We start from the raw sequence: 24,005 nt of genomic DNA, 5'->3' as shown, positions 1-24,005 counted from the left end.
GGAGGCTAAGGCAGGAGAATCACTTGAACCCGGGAGGCGGAGGTTGCACTCCAGCCTGGGCGACAAGAGTGAGACTCCGTCCCCCCCAAAAGAAAAGAAGACTATTGTCACGGTCAGGGCTCTATTCACCCTTGAAAACAAGATTGACAATTACCTCCTCTAAAAAGCAAATAACTGTCCCTGAAGATGCCAGGTTCCTGAAATGAGATGTCAGAGGCAGACCTTCAAGACTATTCCTAGCCGACCCACCACCACCCCACACAGTGAACAGGGAATACTAAACTCAAATATTCGTTCAACGTAATCCTATAATCAGTGGGGTGCCGGGTTGAGCTCGCAAATCCCCGCTGCGGGACAGGGCTTTGCACCCTCAATCTTCTCATCCCCGGATGGGATGGGCGGGTCGGGAGGAGGAGCGACCAGAGCCCAGCAAAGCCCGAAGGCAGATAGACTCGCGTCTCTAAGACATACACATAATATAGCCGCAGCCGCGGCGGCCTTACTTTCCGGAGCTGCATCCCCTTTTGGGCAAAGAGATGAGGCGACCAGGGTCTACCCTAGGTGAAAAGGCAGCCACCTGGCCCTACCCGGGCTCTACGCAGAGCCTCTCGGAGGTACGGCCTCCCGGGGACCTTCCAGACTGGTCGGCGCATCAGCGACGCAAGCGAAGGGCGGGGACCTCCGAAGGAGTGTGTTACTTAGACATCCAGCGCACTGCCTGACCCGAAGTACCGACCCGAGTTATGCCCACCCTCCAACTTTGCGATGGAAATGTGTCATCGAAAGTCAGGTAACCAGTGGGCCGCGGCTGGGTCGCCGGGACAGGCTAGGGGCGCCGCGGTGGGCCTCGAGGCCCTTGGGGCCGTGGGCTTTTGCTGCCGCCCGCCCCTTCCGGCTCCTCCCCGTAGAGCAAAGGGCACGTGAGTTAGGCGCCCGGAGCCGTCGCCGCGAGGACTATGTTGCTTCCGAACATCCTGCTCACCGGTCAGAGCGCGCGGCCGGGAGGGGCTGGGCGGGGGCAGGCGAGGGGCGCGGAGTGTTCTGGGCATCGTGCGCCCAGGTAGGAGCTTCTCAGTGCCGTCTTCGGAGGCCGGCAGAGGGCCACGAGGCGGTTGTCAGCGTCCCGGGAGCCGACCCTCACGGGCGTTGCGGCAGGCGGGGGAGGGGACGCGGAACGTTAATTCCGTTGGCCCGAGGCTCCCGGGGGAGGTGAAGAGAGGTCGGCAGATCCAGCTCTCCTGCTTGGCAGCCTGCTTAGTCTTTCTGAATCTGGTATTTCGTTTGTAAAATGGGTTGTAAATTCTTTGGCAGGGTAGACTTTGAGATTTTCAGGGAAATAACGTAAGGCCATATTTGCTTCCCGGTAGTGCCATTAATGGTGGGTGCCTCACTCCGTAGGCCTCCGTGGGCCGTATTTTATTTTTTCCTTTGCTTCTGATAAACGCCTCAGATTAGATTTCGGTAAATGAGTTCAGATGTTTGTGGCGTGACGAAATTACTGTATGCTTTTGTTGAGTTACATCAGAGGCTCCCCCCGCCCCTTAAAAGGAGGGCATCTGGTGAGCATTTCGGGTCGTTTCTCGCGTAGGAGTGGGTCTTTGAAGCCATACTCAGGGTGCGTGTTATCAGTAAAGGGAACTAAAATGCTGCATAACGACTTTAACGAATATTTTTGCTAGCCGTTTAGTCCTGAAAGTGTTTATTAAATTGTAGGCCATTCGTGGAAAAATCTAATGCATGTAGATTTTATTGCAACGTACAGAAAAATTAAGGCTCTGTGGAAACAGTACAGTTACATCATTCACCCAAACGTAAGATTGTTGGCAGCACACAAGACATGTCTGTTTCTGAGAGATGCAGATTAACCACCCCACAAATAATGTTTAGCATTTTAGATTCCTTAAGCGGAAGATTTTACATCTTTTTGCGTGGATCAAACATAGTGCCCTGGTTATTAAGTCATTGTCAAAACATTTTATTGAAAATGTTTTGACAATGAAATGTGAGCATTTTATTAAAAACATGTTGAGTCCAGACTTCAGACTTGGTGTATTATAGTGGACTTGGGGTGACTGTTATTCTCCTAGATATGGGAACTATATTATCCCTGTTATGTTTATGCTCAAGTTTAATTTCAGGGATGTTAAAGCTGAATAGCTGAAAATTATGAATTTGATGATCTTGAGATGTAATTATAATAGATATCAGAAGGGGAAGGTAAAGAACAATGTATATAGTATTGTCATTTATGAACAAGAGAATATATGTTGTATTTATTACAAAGAGTATGTACGTACATGTACATTTATATGCAAACATAAATAGGGTTTTTTTGGGAATATATACCTGTATAGGAAACTGGTTTACAGTGGTTATCTCTAGGGAAGGGTGCAGGGGGTCAGAGGTAATATGGTGTCTTTCAGACTGCTTAAATTTTAACATGAATAGTTTTTGTTTTTGTTTGAGACAGAGTCTCATTATGTTGGCCAGGCTGGTGTCGAACTCCTGAGCTTAAGTGATCCTCCCGCCTTGTCCTCCTAAATTGTTGGGATTACACGCGTTAGCCACCACACCTGGCCATGAACGGTTTTTAAATCTTTTTAAATTAAAGCAAATAGGCCAAGCAAATGAGCCTGTAAATTAAAGCATTTACAGGCTCATGCCTGTAAATCCCAGCACTTTGGGAGGTAGAGGTGGGGGGATGGCTTGAGCTCAGGAATTTGAGCTTAGCTTAGGCAACATAGCCAAACCCTGTCTCTACAAAAATTAACCAGGGCATGCTGGTGCATACCTATGGTCCTAGCTACTGAACAGGCTGAGATTGGATTGCTTGAGCTCAGGAGGTGGAGGCTCCAGTGAGCCAAGTTCCACTGCACTCCAGCCTGGGTAACAAAGAGTTATCTTGACTTTAAAAAAAGAAAAAGGTAAATAAATTATTGTAATTGATTTCGAGGTGGCTAATTTTTTTTTTTTTGGAGACGGAGTCTCTGTCGCCACGCTGGAGTGCTGTGGCGTGACCTCGGCTCACTGCATCCTCCAACCACCTGGTTCAAGGGATTCTCCTGCCTCAGCCTCCTGAGTAGCTGGGATTACAGGCATGCGCCACCACGCCCGGCTACTTTTTGTATTTTCATAGAGATGGAGTTTCACTATGTCGGCCAGGATGGGTCTTGATCTCCCGACCTCATGATCTTCCTGCCTCGGCCTCCCAAAGTGCAGTGATTACAGGCGTGAGCCACTGCGCCCAGCACGAGGTGGTTAATTTTATTCTGAGCAGTTCCATGGTAGCAGCGGGTAGTTTGAATTGGCATCAGAATTTGCTGAGCCCCACCCCTGGAGAATCAATACACTGGGTAATATTCTGACATTCAGTTAGCTTTGGAAATTTTTATTAGATCGTAGTACATGCTAATTTACATATGGCCAGGCATGGTGGCTCACGCCTGTAATCCCAGCACTTTAGGAGGCCTAGGCGGGCAGATGACGTGAGGTTAGGAGTTTGAGACCAGCCTGGCCAATATGGTGAAACCCTGTCTCTATTAAAAATACAAAAATTGGCCGGGCGCGGTGGCTCAAGCATGTAATCCCAGCACTTTGGGAGGCCGAGACGGGCGGATCATGAGGTCAGGAGATTGAGACCATCCTGGCTAACACGGTGAAACCCCGTCTCTACTAAAAAATACAAAAAACTAGCCGGGCAAGGTGGCAGGCACCCGTAGTCCCAGCTACTCGGGAGGCTGAGGCAGGAGAATGGCATAAACCTGGGAGGCGGAGTTTGCATTGAGCTGAGATCTGGCCACTGCACTCCAGCCTGGGCGACAGAGCGAGACTCTGTCTCAAAAAAAAAAAAACAAAACAAAAATTAGCTGGGCCTGGTGGCGGGCACCTGTAATTTCAGCTACTCAGGAGACTGAGGCAGGAGACTCGCTTGATCCTGAGAGGTGGAGATTGCAGTGAGCCAAGATCGCACCACTGCACTCCAGCCTGAGCGACAAGAGCGAAATTCTGTCTCAAAAAAAAAAAAATTTAACATATTATTGCTAATTAGGAAATTTTTCATTTCAGTCGTCAAGATCTTTAAGGGCAGAGGCCAGGTGAGACTCTGCCTCAAAAATAAAGGAAGGGCACAAGGTGGGCTGCAGTGTGATAAGTAGTATTTCACAGTGTTTTTCTGTGGCTTGTCTTACAGGTACACCAGGGGTTGGAAAAACTACACTAGGCAAAGAACTTGCGTCAAAATCGGGACTGAAATACATTAATGTTGGTGATTTAGCTCGAGAAGGTAAGGGACACTTTGGTGTTAGATTTGTTTTGTTTTTTTTTTTAAGTCTGATAGTGTGGAGTGTTAGTGCCGGGTATTGTCAGAAGGTACGAAAAAAAACAGAGATTGCCATTAAAGAATATATACTCTTTTAGGGAATCCACAGAAATATTAAGTGTCTAATGCTATGTCCTGGTTATTTTGAGCATTTTCCCTTCTGCCTTAAAAATGGCTAGCAATTCTTGTGAATAGTTAGGAAGGCTCCTATGAAGAGACTGGATTTCGGAGAGGTAGAATGTGAATAAGGAGAATGTTTTCAAGTTGAGCAAACAAAGGTTTGGTACTGCTGAACATATATATGAGCACAGTGAGTGTATTGGTCTCACTGGAAAGAGATTGTTTTGAGCTCAGGTGTAGGACATGACTATGCTATGGTATCTTAGATTACTGTGAGGTTTGCATGCAACTGCATATATTCTAAGATGATAGATGTTTTTATTTATTTTACCCTGTTTTCCCCTAATCTTTTATCACTCCCTTATTTGTGTCTTCATCTTTTTATAGTTGACAATGATTTGTACATGGTAGGAACTCAATAAATTAAAGGGACTTTAAGTATGCCTCATTAAAATTAAGAAAACATATGGTTTAAATTTTTAAAAATTTTTTACAGTTTAACATAGATTAAAAATTTTTTTAAGTTCCTCACAGTTGCTACTAAAGTAACTATTTCAGATTGATCTAATGTACATATTTTTTTCAAATGATCTAAAGTCTGATCATCGGATATCATGGAGTCTGGCAAGATGGCTTCTCCCAAGAGCATGCCGAAAGATGCACAGATGATGGCACAAATCCTGAAGGATATGGGGATTACAGAATATGAGCCAAGAGTTATAAATCAGATGTTGGAGTTTGCCTTCCGATATGTGACCACAATTCTAGATGATGCAAAAATTTATTCAAGCCATGCTAAGAAAGCTACCGTTGATGCAGATGATGTGCGATTGGCAATCCAGTGCCGCGCTGACCAGTCTTTTACCTCTCCTCCCCCAAGAGATTTTTTATTAGATATCGCAAGGCAAAGAAATCAAACCCCTTTGCCACTGATCAAGCCATATTCAGGTCCTAGGTTGCCACCTGATAGATATTGCTTAACAGCTCCAAACTATAGGCTGAAATCTTTACAGAAAAAGGCATCAACTTCTGCGGGAAGAATAACAGTCCCGCGGTTAAGTGTTGGTTCAGTTACTAGCAGACCAAGTACTCCCACACTAGGCACACCAACCCCACAGACCATGTCTGTTTCAACTAAAGTAGGGACTCCCATGTCCCTCACAGGTCAAAGGTTTACAGTACAGATGCCTACTTCGCAGTCTCCAGCTGTAAAAGCTTCAATTCCTGCAACCTCAGCAGTTCAGAATGTTCTGATTAATCCATCATTAATTGGGTCCAAAAACATTCTTATTACCACTAATATGGTGTCATCACAAAATACTGCCAATGAATCATCAAATGCATTGAAAAGAAAACGTGAAGATGATGATGATGACGATGATGATGACGATGACTATGATAATTTGTAATCTAGCCTTGCTGCTTGTAACATGTATACTTGGTCTTGAATTCATTGTACTGATATTAAACATGCATGCTGGATGTTTTCAAGTTGTGTTTTAGAAAACTTTAGTAATATTTAATGAGTAAATACAGTTACTATACTTTTCAATTGAAGGTTTTTCATCAGCCTTAAAAGTGTAAGAAAAATAAAGTTGTCATTCATTACTTTGATTGTTGGTGCTTTGGCAGTTGTTTTTAAAAGCAATTTTCTCCCTGTTGTCACCAAGAGGAGTAACAGTTGACAGTTGCAGCAACTTGCAGTACTATAGTCTATTGACCACTAGAATGTCATCTCAAGTGTCTTCAGATATATAGATCATAGTATGATCTCTGGTGTACGTCACTCTTGTGATCTGTTCTCTCAGTTGCTGAAGTATAACCATGACTCCTCTTCGGAGAGACCAGTTGGTCAGGATTTTTATTCGTAGTGAATTCTTCACCTGCTTTGATTATCTTCCTCAATTGTCCAACTTCCTAGGTCCCATTTTTCTGTCCCTTTGGTTATATTAAGGACCCTTAGTATCTCCCAGTATGTCTCCACTGTAAAAAAAAAAAATTATCAGTGTCTCTTTTTGCAGGTTAATTTTGAGCATCTTTGTTTTTCATATTCCTGATACTATAAGCCAGTATCATGTTCATTTTTGATCCAGGGCTGATAATTAGGTTATAGTTTATCTATATTTTTTAATTAAAAAAATTTTTTTATCCAAAAGAACATCAATTTATCAAGGTTATAGTTTCTGAAACCTAGATCTTTATTTGCTATCATACAAATACTCATTTTCCATTTCATTTTATTTTATTTCCTGAGACAGAATCTCATTCTGTTGCCCAGGCTGGAGTGCAGTGGCACAATCTCAGCTCACTGCAACCTCCATGTCCGAGGTTCCAGCGATCTTCACACCTCAGCCTCCCAGGTAGCTGGAATTACAGGTGTGTACCACCACATCTGGCTCATTTTTATGTTTTTAGTAGAGATGGGCTTTTGCCATGTTGTCCAGGCTGGTCTTCAACTCCTGGCCTCAAGTGATCTGCCCACCTCGGCCTCCCAAAGTGCTGGTATTACAGGTGTGAGCTACCGCACCTGGCCTTTCTTTCTTTTTTTTTTTGAGACAGAGTCTCGCCTGTTGCCCAGGCTGGAGTGCAGTGGCGCAATCTCAGCTCACTGCAAGCTCCGCCTCCTGGGTTCATGCCATTCTCCCGCCTCAGCCTCCCTAGTAGCTGGGACTACAGGTGCCTACTACCATACCCAGCTAATTTTTTGTATTTTTAATAGAGATGAGGTTTCACCATGTTAGCCATGATGGTCTCAATCTCCTGAACTCGTGATCCACCCGCCTCGGCCTCCCAAAGTGCTGGGATTACAGGTATGAGCCACTGTGCCCAGCCCAGCCTTTACGTTTTATATCTATGAAATCTGGTTTTGTTCCTCATTGTTGAACGCCACCATTTTTGGCAAGTGATTTCTGAGTCACATAATAGTCAATTTCATTCATGCATTCTCATGTTACTTTCACTTAACATTTCTAAACTAATTAGAGCATTAATAGCATTGAGAGCAATGGTGACACCAGACCAAGGACAATCCAGTATAAGGCACTTGTCTTCCTCTTCTTTAGGTCCTCTCCTACCAGTACTCACACCATTTCATTTGGTTAAGACAGAGTCTTGCTCTGTTGCCCAGGCTGGAGTGTGGTGGCCTGATCATAGCTCATTGCATCCTTGAACTCCTGGACTCAAGTGATCATCCTGCCTCAGCCTCCCTTGTAGCTGGTACTACAGGCACACACCATCCTGCCTGGCTAATTTAAAATTTTTTTTACAGAGACAGGGTCTGGCGTTGTTCCCCAGGCTGGTTTACTCCTTGGCTCAAGTGATCCATCTGCCTTAGCCTCCCAAAGTGCTGGGATTACAGACAAGAGCCTCTGTGTACCTCGAGTACTAAACACCATTTTAGTCAGTTGCATATAGTCCCAACCATTCTCTTTGTTATAAGTGAGATTATTTCATGAAATGGGATCTAAGTCTTAAAAGGAAATGTGTGTTTTTTTTTTCCCGCCTATAATGCCAGATAAAAGATTTCTGGTCTGACTTGACATGGAGTTTGCTGGAGGTACTTTGTGGGGTTTTTTTGTTTGTTTGTTTGAGACAGGGTCTCTTGCTCTGTGGCCCAGGCTGGAGTGCAATGGCACAATTTCCCTTCACTGCAACCTCAGCCTCTGGGGCTCAAGTGATCCTCCCATTTCAGCTTCCCCAGTAGCTGAGACTACAGACACAAGGCCTCACTGTGTTGCCCAGACTGGTCTCTAATTCCCAGGCTCAAGTGATCCTCCCACCTTGGCCTCCCAAAAGTGCTGGGATTACCCGTGTTAGCCGTCGCGCCTGGCCTGATGAGGTACTTTGTAAAGTTTGACATACCAGATTTTTTAACCCAAATCTTGTTTGAATATATCTGGAAATATTCTGAGGCAGCTAACCTCATTTTTGTTTTAAGTGGTGATATATTTTAAGGGAAACCAGGCAATCATCTATAATGCAGTGATTCTCAACTAGGTAATTTTTGCCCTTTGGGGGTATAGCAATGTGTGAAGACGTTTTGAGTTGTCACATAGAGGGGGAGGTGATGGCCAGGTTTACTACTAGCATCTAGTGATTAGTGACCAAGGATTCTACTACAGATCCTATAGTTCACAGGACAGTTCCCTGTCTCCCCTAATAACAATTACCAGACTCAAAATGTCATTAGTAACAAGGTTGAGAAACCTTGCTGTAAAGAAATGAAGCTTATTCTGATGCTCACTAAAGTCAGAAAAAAAGAAACAAGGCTTTAAGAAAACCCTAGTTTTAAACATTTCTGAAAGTTTAGTATCATCCCAGTGATCATGTGGAATTGCAGTAGTAATTGAGAGAGGTCATCTTTACTCCCAAAACCAAGGCAAAAAAAAAAATTAGATGGGGAAGTAAGTTTAAGAAAACTGGCCGGGCATGGTGGCTCATGCCTGTAAATTCCAGCACTTTGGCCTAGCACAGTGGCTCATGCCTGTAATCCCAGCACTTTGGGAGGCCAAGGCGGGTGGATCACCTAAAGGTCAGGAGTTCAAGACCAGCCTGTCCAACATGGTAAAACCCCATCTCAACTAAAAATACAAAAAATTAGCCAGGTACGGTGGTGGGCCCCTGTAATCCCAGCTACTCGGGAGGCTGAGACAGGAGAATCACTTGAACCTGTGAGGCAGAGGCTGCAGTGACCTGAGATCACACGACTGCACTCCAGCCTAAGCAAGACAGAGTGAGACTCCGTCTCAAAAAAAAAAAAAAAAAAAAATCCAGCGTTGCTGAGGGTGCCTGTAATCCCAGCTATTCGGGAGGCTGAGGCAGGAGAATCACTTGAACCTGGGAGGCAGAGGTTGCAGTGAGCCGAGATCATGCCACTGTACTCCAGCCTGGGTGACAGATTCCGTCTCAAAAAAAAAAAAAAAAAAGAGAAAACTATTAGGAGTCTTACTGTGGGCAGGGCATGGTGGTGGCTCAAGCCTGTAATCCCAGCACTTTGAGAGGCCGAGGCAGGCAGATCACGAGGTCAGGAGATTGAGACTATCCTGGCTAACAGTGAAACCCGGTCTCTACTAAAAATAGAAAAAATTAGCTGGGCATTGTGGCGGGTGCCTGTAGTCCCAGCTACTTGGGAGACAGAGCTTGCAGTGAGCTAAGATCACACCACTGCACTCCAGCCTGGATGATAGAGCGAGACTCCATCTCAAAAACAAAAACCAAAACCATGAGTCTTACTGTGGTATGACTATAAGAATGCTTCTCTTATCCCTATTCTCCCAGTCTCAAGACTCCTCCTTATTTGACATCCTTTTCTATATACAATCGTTTTTATACTCTTACTAGCATCCTTAATTTTCCTGGCAGCAGTTTTTCAGTCTTCAGCCTCTTCCTAACTGCAGGATACCCATAGGTCTAGACAAAGTATATTGACATTGGATCCATTTCCAGTAGAAACTGTAAAGCATAGCTTGGCTTTGAACACTTAGAATCTTGATATCTCTCTAACCTAGGGGTTGGCAAGCTACTGTTGTTTTTGTATGACTTCGGAGCTAAAGACTAGCTTGCAAAGCGTAAGGTATTTATGATCTGGCCCTTTACAGAAAAAAAAAATGTTGATCCCTGTTCTATCCTTTTCTGAATCCCATTTTTCTCTCCCCTTATCAACTCCTGCTGGAAGCCTTGGAAACTAACTCCTCCATTGGCCTCTCTGACACTGCTCTCTCCCCATCTTTGCCTCTGATCCTTCCCCTTCCACTCATTTCCCCCGTGATTTCATTGCAGCCATATTGTGATTCTGCCCCTGCCACTAGTAATCTCACTCATTCAGGACTATTCACTCCCTTGTGCTGATGACTTAAATTTACAATTAAAACAGCCCAGTTTCTAGACACCTGTTAGACATAACCATGTGGATAGTTCCCAGATGTTTACACCTCTAAAGTAGTATGTTTAAAGCACATGCTTTGACGGCATCCTTGACTGTACTTGCCCACTCCTCTGATTTCTACCTCCCAAGCATATAAATACACATTCACTCTCTCACAAAGATCCACTTGGCCTTTAAATCTTGATGGTTTCTCCAGCACATCCCTACAGTACCCCTATTTCATCAAGACCACTGGTGCTATGCCTAGAATCCTACCTAGAATCTCTTACTTGACCTCTTCAGTAACTCTTTCCTCCCTCTTCTACACTATCATTTTCTTAAAAGCAGGGAAGGAGAATGACATGATTTGAATTTTTTACTCACATAGTCCATCCTCCTTAAGGAAATATAGGAGATTCTCTTTTTTTTTTTTTTTTTGAGATGGGGTCTCGCTCTGTCGCCCAGGCTGGAGTGCACTGGTCAGATCTCAGCTCACTGCAAGCTCCGCCTCCTGGGTTTACACCATTCTCCTGCCTCAGCCTCCCGAGTAGCTGGGACTACAGGCGCCCGCCACTTTACCCGGCTAGGTTTTTTTTTTTGTATTTTTTTAGTAGAGATGGGGTTTCACCATGTTAGCCAGGATGGTCTCGATCTCCTGACCTCGTGATCCACCTGTCTCGGCCTCCCAAAGTGCTGGGATTACAGGCTTGAGCCACCGCGCCCAGCCCAGGAGATTCTTTATAAAATGGCCACAGTTCACCTGCAGCCATTCCCCTGTGTCCCCTTCAGTGTAGCCATCATACCCTGTTGTTCTCAAACACTAGGAATTTTCCACCTCGAGTATTTATGCATGCTGTTCTCTTTATCTATAGGTTCCCTTATCTTTCTTACAACTTCTTAGCAGCCCAACTCCAATGTCATATCTTTAGCTTTCTAACTTCACTATGCAGAATTAATTGTCCTTTTCTTTTTGCATAAAAAACCAGGTATTTTAAAGGCGCCCAGTCACTTTAAACCAGTTAATGTCTTGTTCTAATTGCTTTAGAGTTACTAGCTTCTTGTTGAGTTGAGGTAAATGTGGTGAATATGTTTCCAAAAGAGTAAATACGAAAATAAAAATTTTAAGTATTGGCAGCAGTATCAAAATAACTAGCATCCCAATATGATTAAAGAACAGCTTTCACTTGAGTGGATATAAGTTTTAGGATGGCAGTTAAACATGTCATGATTTTACAGTTTCACAAACAGCAGCAGCTGGGAAGGTTTTTTAAGGTAAGAATGAACTTTAAAAAAATTTTTTGTGGGGCCTGGTGCAGTGGCTCACGCCTGTAAACCCAGCACTTTGGGAGGCTGAGGCAGGCGAATCACCTGAGGTCAGGAGTTCAAGACCAGCCTGGCCAACATGGTGAAACCCCATCACTAAACATACAAAAATTAGCCAGGCTTGGTGGCGAGCGCCTGTAATCTCAGCTACTTGGGAGGCTGAGGCGGGAGAATCGCTTGAACCCAGGAGATGGAGGTTGCAGTGAACCAGGATCATGCCGTTGCACTCCAGCCTGGGCAACGAGTGAAACTCTGTCTCAAAATTTAAAAAAAAAAAAAAAAAAAAAAAGGTTTTTTTTTTGAGACAGGGAATCAATGTCACCCTAACTGGAATACAGTGGTGCAATCCCGGCTCACTCCAACCTCAAGCAGTCCTCCCACCTCAACCTCCAGAGTAGCTGGGACTATAGGCTGGCACCACCATGCTGGGCTAATTTTTTTTTCTTTTGGTAGAGGTCAGGTGTTGCTGTGTTATCCAGGGTGATCTCGAATTCCTAAGCTCAAGCGATCCTCCCACCTTGACCTCTGAAAGTGCTGGGAAAGCGCAAACCGCCATGCTAAGCCTTTTAACTCTGGCCCCACACTTGATTTTTTTTAGAAAGTAATATATCTGTACCTGGAATTTTAACCACAAAACTTTGTTTAGAAAATTGATTTAATTTTCTGATTTCTCAGTCATTTAAACAAATCAACCTTTTTGATCTTTGCTTAAGATCCTATGTATACGCAAGTATAAATTTGGCTTCCAATTGAAACTTTCTAAAGTAGCATAAAATTTATTCTTTTTTTGAAATTTGAAATGAAGTTTAGGATCCGTTCATTTCTCTGGTACAGACTACAATCATCACTTACCTAAAAATCTGTGGTAGACTTGATAAGAAGTCCCTGCTTCTGGATTTGGTTCCTTCCAACTCATTCTGCATTAAAAAAAAAAATGATTTTTTTGGATTTGGAATTCATCATGTCATTTAATGCTGAAAATCCCTTAATGATTTTCCTTGGCCTTGGGATAAAGTCTAAACTCCTTCATGCAGCCTTCAAGGCCCTTTTTGATCTGGCCTCAGCTTACCTGACCCCTTACCACTTATTTTCTCATTGTTCTGACTTTCCCTCACTTGAAAGGGCCTGTTCTTTCCTAGTCTCTACCTTTGAATATCTTGTTTTCTTTATTTAGAAGAGTTTTCCCTAGTGTTTTTTTTTATGTATCTACTGCAAGTCTATGCTTAGAGGTCACTTCCTCCAGGAAGCCTCCCTTAATATCCCAAGTTTATGTTAGGTGCCCATCCTTATTGCTCCCATATCACCATGAACCGTAACATTAAAATATTATATTTCCAGGTGCCTTGTCTGTCCTCTCCCATTTTATTTTAAACTCTTTGAGGGAAGGATTGTTTGTCTACTTGCTCACTTTATAAATTATGTGCTCATTATCCCTTAGGTCACTGGTATATGGTGTTTGATAAATGTTTTTTGGAATGAGTGTTTACAAGTTTGGATTACAGCCGGGCGCGGTGGTTCATGCCTGCAGTCCCAGCACTTTAGAAGGCCAAGGCGGGCAGATTGCTTGAACTCAGGAGTTTGATTCAGCCTGAGCAACATGGTGAGACCGTGTCTCTACAAAAAGTACAAAAATTAGCCAGACATGGTGGGACACACCTGTAGTCCCAAATACTGGGGGGAACTGAGGCAGGAGGATCACTTGAACCCAGGAGACTGAGGCTGCAGTGAGCTGTAATCGTGCCACTGCACTCCAGCCTGGGTGACAAAGTGAAACCTTGTCTCAAAAATAAAAAGTAAAAGTTTAGATTACACTATTTTATTAAAATACATTAACAAGGCTGGGCGCAGTAGCTCACGCCTGTAATCCCAACACTTTGGGAGGCTGAGGCGGGTGGATCATTTGAGGTCAGGAGTTTGAACCTAGCCTGGTCACAGTGGTGAAACCCCGTCTCTATTTTAAAAATTGGCTGGGTGTAGTGGCTCTCGCCTGTAATCCCAGCACTTTGGGAGGCTGAGGCAGGCGGATCACAAGGTCAGGAGATAGAGACCATCCTGGCTAACACGGTGAAACCCCGTCTCTACTAAAAATACAAATAATTAGCCAGGCATGGTGGCGGGCGCCTGTGGTCCCAACTACTAGGGAGACTGAGGCAGGAGAACAGCGTGAACCCGGGAGGCGGAGTTTGTAATGAGCCCAGATGGCACCACTGCACTCCAGCCTGGGTGAAAGAGCAAGACTCGGTCTCAAAAAAACAAAAAAAAAAGTTAGCCAAGCATAATGGCATGCACCTATAATTCCAGCTACTTGGGAGGCTGAGGCTGAGGCAGGAGAATCACTTGAGACCAGGAGGCGGAGGTTGCAGTGAGCCAAGATTGCACCACTATACTCCAGCCTGGGCGACAGAGCGAGACTGTCTCAAAAATAAATGAATGAGGCCGGGCGCGGTGGCTCAAGCCTGTAATCCCAGCACTTTGGGAGGCCGAGACGGGCGGATCACGAGGTCAGGAGATCGAGACCATCTCTGGCTAACACGGTGAAACCCCGTCTCTACTAAAAATACAAAAAAAAAACTAGCCGGGCGAGGTGGCGGGCGCCTGTAGTCCCAGCTACTCCGGAGGCTGAGGCAGGAGAATGGCGTCAACCCGGGAGGCGGAGCTTGCAGTGAGCTGAGATCCGGCCACTGCACTCTAGCCCAGGCGACAGAGCAAGACTCCGTCTCAAATAAATAAATAAATGATATATTAACATGATTTAAGAAATTCTGCACTTCAGCGTTAGTATAAAGACTTTAATCCTGGCTGGGCATGATGGCTCACACCTGTAATCTCAGCACTTTGGGAGGCCGAGGCAGAAGGATTACTTGATCCCAGGAGTTCGAGACCAGCTTGGGCAACATAAGGAGACCTCATCTCTATAAAAAATATAAAAATTCACCTCTACAAAGAACGGAACAATTAGCCAGGTGTGGCGGCACACACCTGTAGTCCCAGCTACACGGGAGGCTGAGATGGGAGGATCACTTGAGCCCAGGAGGTTGAGGCTGCAGTGAGCTGTGATTGTGCCACTGCACTCCAGCCTGGGCCACAGACTGAGACCCTGCCCGTATAAAAATAAAGACTTTACTTTGGGAGGCCGAGGAAGGCAGATCACAAGGTCAGGAGATTGAGACCATCCTGACTAACACTGTGGAACCCCGTCTCTACTAAAAATATAAAAAAATAGCCGGGTGCGCTGGCGGGCACCTGTAGTCCCAGCTACTCGGGAGGCTGAGGCAGAAGGGCGTGAACCCGGGAGGCGGAGCTTGCAGGGAGCGGAGATCGCGCCACTGCACTCTAGCCTGGGCCGCAGAGCGAGACTCCGTCTAAAAAAATAAATAAATAGGCCGGGCGCGGTGGCTCAAGCCTGTAATCCCAGCACTTTGGGAGGCCGAGACGAGCGGATCACGAGGTCAGGAGATCGAGACCATCCTGGCTAACATGGTGAAACCCCGTCTCTACTAAAAATACAAAAAACTAGCCGGGCGAGGTGGCGGGCGCCTGTAGTCCCAGCTACTTGGGAGGCTGAGGCAGGAGAATGGCATGAACCCGGGAGGCGGAGCTTGCAGTGAGCCGAGATTGGGCCACTGCACTCCAGTCTGGGCGACAGAGCGAGACTCCGCCTCAAAAAAAATAAATAAATAAATAAATAAATAAATAATGACTAATCCTGAAAGTTAACACATCTATTTTAGACAGCATATATTGGTTCAAGTCATCTTTTTTTTTTTTTTTTTCTGAGACAGAATCTTGCTTTGACACCCAGGCTGGAGTGCAGTGGCATGATTTCGGCTCACTGCAACCTCCGCCTCCCGGGTTCAAGCAATTCTGCCTCAGCCTCCCAAATAGCTGGGATTACAGGCGCCCGCCAACACGCCTGGCTAACTTTTGTATTTTTAGTAGAGATGGGGTTTCACCATGTTGGCCGGGCTGGTCTCAACTCTTGACCTCGGGTGATCCACCCGCCTCAGCCTCACAAAAGTGAATTACAGGCATAAGTCACCGCGCCCGGCCAGAGTCATCTTTTAAAAGTCAAAGATTTAAAGTATAAAGGAACCTCCATGTTTATCTATTCAAGATTACCACATAGTACAGAATCAGCTATAGGTATTCTTAGATTTTGTGGTACTGTTAAAAAAATATACAATATTGTAAAAATAGTATATGGAAAACTACTCCAAATCTTTTTTCTTCTAATCTTTGTCCCTAGTAAAGACAACTTTGAATTCTGCTTTTTATATTTTACACTTGTGTATGTAAGCATTCATGTTGCTGTCTAGTCTATACTACATAGTATTTTTAAACTATATTAACTATAATACTATAATATGTATTTACCTAATTTTAATTACATAATTATTACAAAATTAATTGCATAATTTATAAAGTTGATAAATCAAGATTTAACTATTTTCTTATTTGGCATTTTTTATTATTTTCTAATTTTGTCCAATTAGAAATTAAATGGTAGTGTAAATTTCTGAATGAATTGAACATATAACAGGCATAAATATAGACTCATATTAATTTGCATCTCTTTAATAGCTAGGAAAGTTCAATATCTTTTCATGTGTGTTTACTGATTTTTTTCCACTTTTCCATCTTGTGTGAATTATTTTCTTGTTTATTGAGCAATTTATTGTTATTTTGGTTTTAAGGTCGTCATATTATCTACATTTCAGTCCTTTGTTATTTCTCCCATTCTGTTACTTTTCTTAGAATTTTATTATTTCTCAAGGAACAGAGAGTCAACATTTTAAATGACTGGATCAATCTTTATTTCTTCTGCCACTCAACAAACTCAAATGAATCATTCCTTTGTAGCTCCATCTGGAGTTTGTAGTATAAAGTAAGGATTTAGATTGTTTTCTAAATGTTAACCAGTTTTCTTCACACCAAGACAGTTTAATTGTTTAGGTTGATAGAGTTTCTGGTAGGTGAGCAATAGCCCAAGGAGGCAGAGGCCACACTAGGGTGCTAGAAAGGTGGTTTATGTGCCCAGAATCAGTCCACAGACCCTCCAGGCAAGACAAGGAGTTACAGCTGCTTCTGTGCCCCCCAGTGACCATCAGACTACTTGTGTGTCCCTTCAGAATTTATGTTCACTTTAACCTCATTTCAACCTGTACCAAAATATTAAGGGGAAAGAGGTGGGAAGACTGCTATATAACATGCTCTCAGAGATGGTTAGTGGATGATCTAAGCCTGCCTTAGATTAATACCTCCTAGGGGCAGGGGCTAAGGGTAAGATGGTGTGTCTTACCTCCTGAAAGAAAACTTCCTTTGAAAGCCAGCTGTGATTTATTGGAAAGTTCTTTTTTTTTTTTTTTTTTTTTTTTTTTGAGATGGAGTCTCGCTCTGTCGCCTGGGCTGGAGTGCAGTGGCGGGATCTCAGCTCACTGCAAGCTCCGCCTCCCAGGTTGACGCCATTCTCCTGCCTCAGCCTCCCGAGTAGCTGGGACTACAGGCACCCGCCACCTCACCTGGCTAGTTTTTTGTATTTTTTAGTAGAGACGGGGTTTCACCATGTTAGCCAGGATGGTCTTGATCTCCTGACCTCGTGATCCGCCCGTCTCGGCCTCCCAAAGTGCTGGGATTACAGGCTTGAGCCACCGCGCCCGGCCAGAAAGTTCTTATGTTACATTTAAATTTGCCTCCCTTGTAACTTTGAACGTTATTTTTGTTTTGCCTTCTGAAATAAGACTATTTAACTCTTATGAGGAATGACAGTTTGGGATGCTGGAAATCTAGAAGTAAAGATACTGTTCAGAAGCATCTGAGTCCTGACCCTTCTCAGTCCCCATTGAGGATGTGAGCTCAGTGACAGAGGGTTCATTTCTGAAATCAAGAATCTGTTATTGCTTTTTTCTTGCTTTTTTTTTTTTTTTTTTCGAGACGGGGTCTCGCTCTGTCAGCCAGCCTGGAGTACAGTGGTGTGATCTCAGCTCATTGTAACCTCCGCCTCAAGCAATCCTCCCACTTCAGCCTCTCAAGTAACTGGGACTACAGGTGTGCACCACCATGCCTGGCTAATTTTTTTTTTTTCCTGTAGAGACAGGGTCTTAACATGTTGTCCAGGCTGTCTTGAACTCCTGGACTCAAGAGATCCTCCTACCTCATACTGCCAAAATGCTGGGATTACAAGCACGAAGCCCCACACCTGGCCTGTTACTGCTTTTGATACATTAATCTGCTTTTAAATGTATGTGAGTGTGTTTGTATCTGTTCAGATGTTTCCTCTTTCCACCAATCTGTAGTTCAACAAAAATAGTGTAGTCCTCTTCTAATAACCCCACAAATTCTGAAGTTGGCTATTCACTCTTTCTAGTTGGTTTCAGTTTTGATATTTAAAGCAGTTTCAGAGATATTGCTATCCAAGTTTCCCTCTAGACAAAATTCCAATTTATCAGTTAGTATGACTCCTTTATATTTGGTGTCTATATGACATTTATTTTGTTAGTACACACTCTTGTATCTGAAAGAATAATTGATGATACATTTCCTTTTCTAAAGTCTAGAATTAATTGAAAATTACTTAAAGTTACTTAGAAAATATTATTTCAACAAGAATTCTCAATCTCTTTTAGAGCAGTTGTATGATGGCTATGATGAAGAGTATGATTGTCCCATCTTAGATGAAGACAGAGTAAGTATGACTTTTTCATAAAGTATGCATTTGTTGAATTTCATAGGAAAGTTGACTTCAGTTTTCTTAAGAAGCATTTTATTTTTTTAACTTTTCTTGCAGGTAGTTGATGAGTTAGATAACCAAATGAGAGAAGGTGGAGTTATTGTTGATTACCATGGTTGTGATTTCTTCCCTGAACGCTGGTTTCATATAGTTTTTGTGCTGAGAACAGATACCAATGTATTGTACGAAAGACTTGAAACAAGGTAAGAAAGGAAAAACATCAGATTCTTAAAGCATAATATTAACTTTTATTCAGATTCCTGAAATTGGCCAGTAGTACCATGATAAAGGATTTTTGTTTTTTGGGTTTTTTTGTTGTTTTGAGACAGAGTGTTGCTCTGTCACCCAGGCTGGAGGGCAGTGGTGTGATTTCGGCTCACTGCAACCTCCACTTCCCTGGTTCAAGCAATTCTCGTGCCTCAGCCTCCTACCTGAGACCACAGGCACATGCCACCATGCCTGGCTAATTTTTATAATTTTTGTAGAGATGGAGTCTCGCCATGTTGCCCACGTTGGTCTCGAACTCCTGGGCTCAAGCAGTCTGCCCACCTTGGCCTCCCAAAGTGCTGGGGTTACAGGTGTGAGTCATAGCACTCAGCTAATAAAGGGTTTTGTTTGAAAATATGACTGCTTTAAAATATGGACAGTACTTTTTGAGTAAATTGATATCTCAACTGACAGTCTGATTGAGTAAAATGTACTGTGTAGAAATCCAATTTAGCCGGCCAGGCGCAGTGGCTTAGGCCTGTAATCCCAGCACTTTGGGAGGCCAAGGTGGGTGGATCACGAGGTCAGGAGTTCAAGACCATCCTGGCTAACATGGTGAAATCCCATCTCTACTAGAAATACAAAACAAAATTAGCTGGGCGTGGTGGTGGGCGCTACTCGGGAGGCTGAGGCAGGAGAATGGTGTTAAGTCAGCGGGTGGCGGGAGGGTGTGCAGAGCTTGCAGTGAGCTGAGATCATGCCACAGCACTCCAGCCTGGGCGACAGAGCGAGACCCTGTTTAGCCATGCCTTTTTTTTTTTTTTTTGATGTAAACCTTTGCTAGGAAAACAGCCAAGCCCCTAACATATTCTTTGCTTACTGACTGAACACTACCCACTCAAATTATCCCTGCATCAGGAATAGGAAAGCTTATGAAAAACTAACAAAATAAACCAGGTATCTCACAGTCTTTAACAGATACCTGAGTTAAACCCACAAATAGAGCATCAGATTTAATGCGGAAAAACCAGTAAAGAGAAACTTTGAGGGAAGTTTTTCCCCAGTGTCTTTTTATCAAAGCTGTGGGAATATGGGGATCCTAGAGAAATTAGAGGGCAATCTCAGAAAGGAAAGCTCCAGAATTTTGCTTAAGGTCACGGTCAGAATTTGTGGTTTTCACTGATTATAGTCAACTCTGACCACTCTTGTTTGGGGTACTTGTAAATCCTTGCACAGACTAGTATGGCAGCAAATATACACATAGAAAAAGTAAAATTGGGGCTAGACCTAAAACTTTTTTTTAGGCAGTGAAAAGCCATTAAAAGTTTTGGGGCAGAAAAGTAATAGGGACTATATGGTACATATGCTTTTTTTCAATCAAGACAATTTAAAATTTTGATTTAAAAATTACTGTTTTACATATATAGCCAAGGGTATGACTAAGGTATAAAAAAACTATGAGAGAGCTAGTTAGTATTTTCAACTATTGAAACGGTTATAAAAAAGTAACAGCTTTAGGCTGGGCATGGTTGGGTGGTGAGGGGGAGGCAGGACGGCTCACACCTCACACCTGTAATCCCAGCAGTTTGGGAGGCTGAGGCAAGGTGATTGCTTGAGCCTAGGAGTTTGAGACCAGCCTGGGCAACATAGCAAGATCCTGGTCTCTACAAAAAAAATTAAAAATTTAGCCAAGTGTGGTGCCATGCACCTGTGGTCCCAGCTACTTTGGAGGCTGAGGTGGGACGAATGCTTGAGCCTGGGAGGTTGAGGCTGCTGTGAGCTGTGATTGCACCACTGCACTCCAGCCTGGTGCCGAAGCAAGACCCTGTCTCAAAAGCAACCAAAAAACAAAAATACCCTCTTTATTGAAATGTAATTTACATTCACCCATTTAAAGTACATAATTCAGGGTTTTTTTTCCAGTTTTGTGGGTACATAGGAAGTGTATATATCAGTTGCTCATTTGTTTTTTTTTTTTTTGCATATCAAAAAGTTGTACAATCATTACCACAACCAATTTTAGAGAATCTTGGGGGCAGGCACGGTGGCTCACGCCTGTAATTCCAGCACTTTGGGAGGCTGAGTTGGGCGGATTATGAGGTCAGGAGCTCGAGACCAGACTGACCAACATGGTGAAACCCCGTCTCTACTAAGAATACAAAAATTAGCTGGGCATGGTGGCGTGTGCCCGTAATCCCAGCTACTCAGGAGGCTGAAGCAGGAGAATTGCTTGAACCCGGGAGGCAGAGGTTGCAGTGAGCCAAGATCACTCCAGTGCACTCCAGCGTGGGTGACAGAGCGAGACTCCGTCTCAAAAAAAAAAGAAAATTTTTGTCACCCCAAAAAGAAACCCCATACCCAGTAGTAGTCACTCCCCATTTACCCTCAGTTCCCCAGCCCTAGGCAACCAATAGTCTACTTTCTATCTTTATGGATTTGTTTATACTAGGCATTTCATATAAATGAAATCATACAGGATGTGGACTTTTATGCCTATCACCTGTCAATTAGTTTGTTTTCAAGGTTCATTCGTATTGTAGCATATACCAGTACTTCATTTCTTTTTATTGCCAAATAATATTCCGTTGTATGGATATATCATTTTTAAATACATTTATCAGGTTGTGAACATTTGGGTTGTTTCTACTTTTTGGCTGATATGAATTGAATATTCAGTTATGAGAGTTTTGCTAATTTACTAATTCATTGGGAATTTACTGAGTAGCTGACAAATTGTGGGCGGAAAAATTCAAACAAACCTAAATGCTGGTCTCGTGATCTTTAGTTTAACCCTAGTGTCAAGAAACTCTGTCATATAAACAGGTACCAGTCATTCCTCTCTAGGTGAAGAGACCATTTTTGTAATTTTTCACGTATTGAAAAGTGTCCAGTTTCTGGTATGTTTCTAAAACTCCAGTTAATGCCATTTATTTTGCTTTTTGTTTGCTTAACCTCCCTGCCTTCTAGGGGTTATAATGAGAAGAAACTAACAGACAATATTCAGTGTGAGATTTTTCAAGTTCTTTATGAAGAAGCCACAGCATCCTACAAGGAAGACATCGTGCATCAGCTGCCCAGTAATAAACCAGAAGAGCTAGAAAATAATGTAGATCAGATCTTGAAATGGATTGAGCAGTGGATCAAAGATCATAACTCTTGACTTATAAGGCTAGCTACTTTATAATCACTCTTGTTGATATCTTTGCTGACATCATAGAAATTGTTCAAGTATCAGTAACACTTGATTAAAATCATGTTGCAGGACCAGCAGGTGGATAGTATATAGGTTTATGCCTGTATTTCTTTTTCTCCATGAGAAAGCTAAACATCTGAAATATAATGAATATAGTATTATTAAGGATTGAGACAAAAACTGTGATTTTAATACTTAAATTGCTAAAGAATAAATAAATCTAACAATGGGTGGATATCTTTTAAGTTTATTACAGAAAAAAATGCAGATGATCTCTTCAAATAAAACTAAAGAAAAAGCAACAGAGTATTCCTTTTCTCTTTCTTTAAATTAGAAAAAAAGTTAAGTGTTGTACTCGATACAAAGTTCAAAAGGTACAAAAAAGCATGCTGAAAAGTTAGGTCTCCCTTCCAGACCACCCTATCCCCAGGCACCCCAGGTTCCTTCCTTTTAGGAAATAATGTTAATGGTTTCCCATGTCTTTTTAGAGGTTTTATGCCTGCACAGTGTATATATATGTGTGTACATTTTTTAAAGAATATAATAGTATATTGTGCACACTATTCTGTACCTTTCTTTTTTCACTTAATATATTTGGAGATTATATCATCTCAGTACAGCTCTCCTTGTTCTTTTTTTTAGTTGAGATATACCTATCATACAATAAAATTGACTATTTTGAAGTATATAATCAGAACCGAGTATGGTGGCTTATGCCTGTACTCCAAGCAACTGGGGAGGCTGAGGTGGAGAATCGCTTGAGGCAGGAATTCAAGACTAACCTGGGCAACATAGTGAGACCTTAGACTCTAAAAATAAACATAAATGAAATTTATAATCCATTGGTTTTTAGCTTATTAACAAGGTTATGTAACTGTCACCACTGTGGGGGAAGCAGTGATGATAAAGGGAAATCCTATACCCTTTAGCAGTCACTTGCTATTCTTTCCTCCTCATCCCCTTGCAGTCACTAGTCTACTTTGTCTCTATGGATTTGCGTATTCTGGATGTTTCATATAAATGGGATTATACAATATGTGGCCTTTTGTGTCCAATTTCTTTCGCTTAGCATAATGTTTTCAGGGTTCATTTAAGTTGTAGCATGTACCAATATCTCATTCCTTTTTATGGTTGAATAATATTCCATTATTTGCATATACCACATTTTGCTTATGTTTTCCATCACTTGCACAATTGGGTTGTATCCACTTTGGGTATTGTGAAGTTGAATACATAACAGTAGCATACTGTAAGCATTCATGTACAAGAATCCGTGTGGATGTATGTTTTCAGTTTTCTTAGGCATATACCTGGGAGGGGAATTGCTGGGTCATAGGGCAACCATGTTTAACTTTTTGAGGAAATGCCAAGCTGGTTTCCAAAGTGGTTGCAGCATTTTATATTGCCACCATCAATGTATTAGGGACTCAGTTTCTTCACATTCTTGCCAACACTTGTTATGGTCTATCTTTGTTGTTTTTTACCATTTTAACGATTTTTATTAGGGTAAGTGTGTGTATGTTCTGTCACTTACTTCACTTGCAGGCATGACGGGGTGAGGTCTCTCTCTCTACAGGGGCCACTCCTGGGGTCTGGTCACAATATACCACCACAGGGGGCAAGCTTCAGTCGTAGACCACCAGGTGGGATTTCCTCCTGCAGCTGCTTAACCTCTCACTCCCGGCTTTCCCTCTGCAGTTTCTTCCACTGCTCTCTCTTGGCTAAGTAATCAGGGTACGTTGCCTTCTCAGAAGGATTCCAGTCATCTAAGCACCACTCCAGAGACTTGTAGCATATCACTGGTATCTCTCATAGGAAGTACCCCCAGACAGTCAGGGAAGAGAATGGCTGTGAATGCTGACAATACCGGAATTCCTCTGCCTCCCTCAGCAGCAGGGTAGCCTCCATCATATCCTTTTTTTTCCTATGCTCTTCAAACCAGGCTCTCACCAAACAGGCAAAATATACCATTATTTATCTCTGGATGACCATGGCTTGAGGTGGTGCAGCACCTGGTTACAAAGCAGCAACACCTTCTGGTGATGGGTCAAGTAGGCCCTCCAGCATCGAGAACACCATGACTGCCTGCTCCCATATTTTTTTTTTTTGAGACGGAGTCTTGCTCTGTTGCCCAGTCTGGAGTGCAGTGGCACAATCTCGGCTGACTGCAAGCTCCCAGGCTCACGCCATTCTCCTGCCTCAACCTCCCAAGTAGCTGGGACTACAGGTGCCCACCACCATGCCTGGCTAGTTT

The 24,005-nt window shown here is 43.1% G+C and overlaps 3 protein-coding genes across 19 annotated transcripts in view; 2 read left to right on the top strand and 1 right to left on the bottom strand.

The window, feature by feature from the left end:
- RAD17 (RAD17 checkpoint clamp loader component) overlaps window positions 1-678 on the bottom strand; it is a 48,379-nt gene extending 47,701 nt beyond the window's left edge. For 2 of the 12 annotated variants that reach the window (XM_033179777.1, XM_033179782.1), the window contains exons 1-2: window positions 504-637; window positions 155-197 (exon numbers count right to left, since the gene is read on the bottom strand). Coding sequence is in view for 1 of the 12 variants with exons in the window: in XM_033179784.1 (XP_033035675.1) it covers window positions 504-518 (15 nt within the window). In the remaining 11 variants the exon portion in view is untranslated. Of the gene's footprint in view, window positions 1-154 lie in introns of all 12 variants that reach the window. The other 10 variants (XM_033179780.1, XM_033179783.1, XM_033179785.1 and 7 more) reach the window with 8 other exon arrangements.
- On the top strand, window positions 612-22,053 carry AK6 (adenylate kinase 6). Of its 2 annotated transcripts, none has more exons than XM_033179794.1 (5): window positions 612-790; window positions 4,190-4,282; window positions 18,248-18,306; window positions 18,409-18,554; window positions 21,526-22,053. In XM_033179794.1, exons 1-5 carry the CDS (start codon window positions 766-768, stop codon window positions 21,716-21,718), a joined length of 516 nt encoding a protein of 171 aa, XP_033035685.1. In that variant the 5' UTR covers window positions 612-765; the 3' UTR covers window positions 21,719-22,053. The 2 variants fall into 2 exon arrangements, with proteins under 2 accessions (XP_033035685.1, XP_033035684.1); XM_033179793.1 differs by lacking the exon at window positions 612-790 and adding an exon at window positions 866-984.
- On the top strand, window positions 660-6,045 carry TAF9 (TATA-box binding protein associated factor 9). Of its 5 annotated transcripts, XM_033179791.1 has the most exons (4): window positions 969-984; window positions 4,066-4,094; window positions 4,190-4,282; window positions 5,036-5,925. In XM_033179791.1, exon 4 carries the CDS (start codon window positions 5,053-5,055, stop codon window positions 5,845-5,847), a length of 795 nt encoding a protein of 264 aa, XP_033035682.1. In that variant the 5' UTR covers window positions 969-984; window positions 4,066-4,094; window positions 4,190-4,282; window positions 5,036-5,052; the 3' UTR covers window positions 5,848-5,925. The 5 variants fall into 5 exon arrangements, with proteins under 5 accessions (XP_033035683.1, XP_033035678.1, XP_033035679.1 ...); XM_033179792.1 differs by lacking the exons at window positions 969-984; window positions 4,066-4,094 and adding an exon at window positions 660-790; XM_033179787.1 differs by lacking the exon at window positions 4,066-4,094 and having other exon boundaries at window positions 866-984; window positions 5,036-6,045.
- Window positions 22,054-24,005: the final 1,952 nt, after the last annotated feature.

Source organism: Trachypithecus francoisi, unplaced genomic scaffold (genome assembly GCF_009764315.1).
Source record: "Trachypithecus francoisi isolate TF-2019V2 unplaced genomic scaffold, Tfra_2.0 Lachesis_group2, whole genome shotgun sequence".
NCBI lineage: Eukaryota > Metazoa > Chordata > Mammalia > Primates > Cercopithecidae > Trachypithecus > Trachypithecus francoisi.
This window is presented reverse-complemented; position numbering and strand designations above follow the sequence as displayed.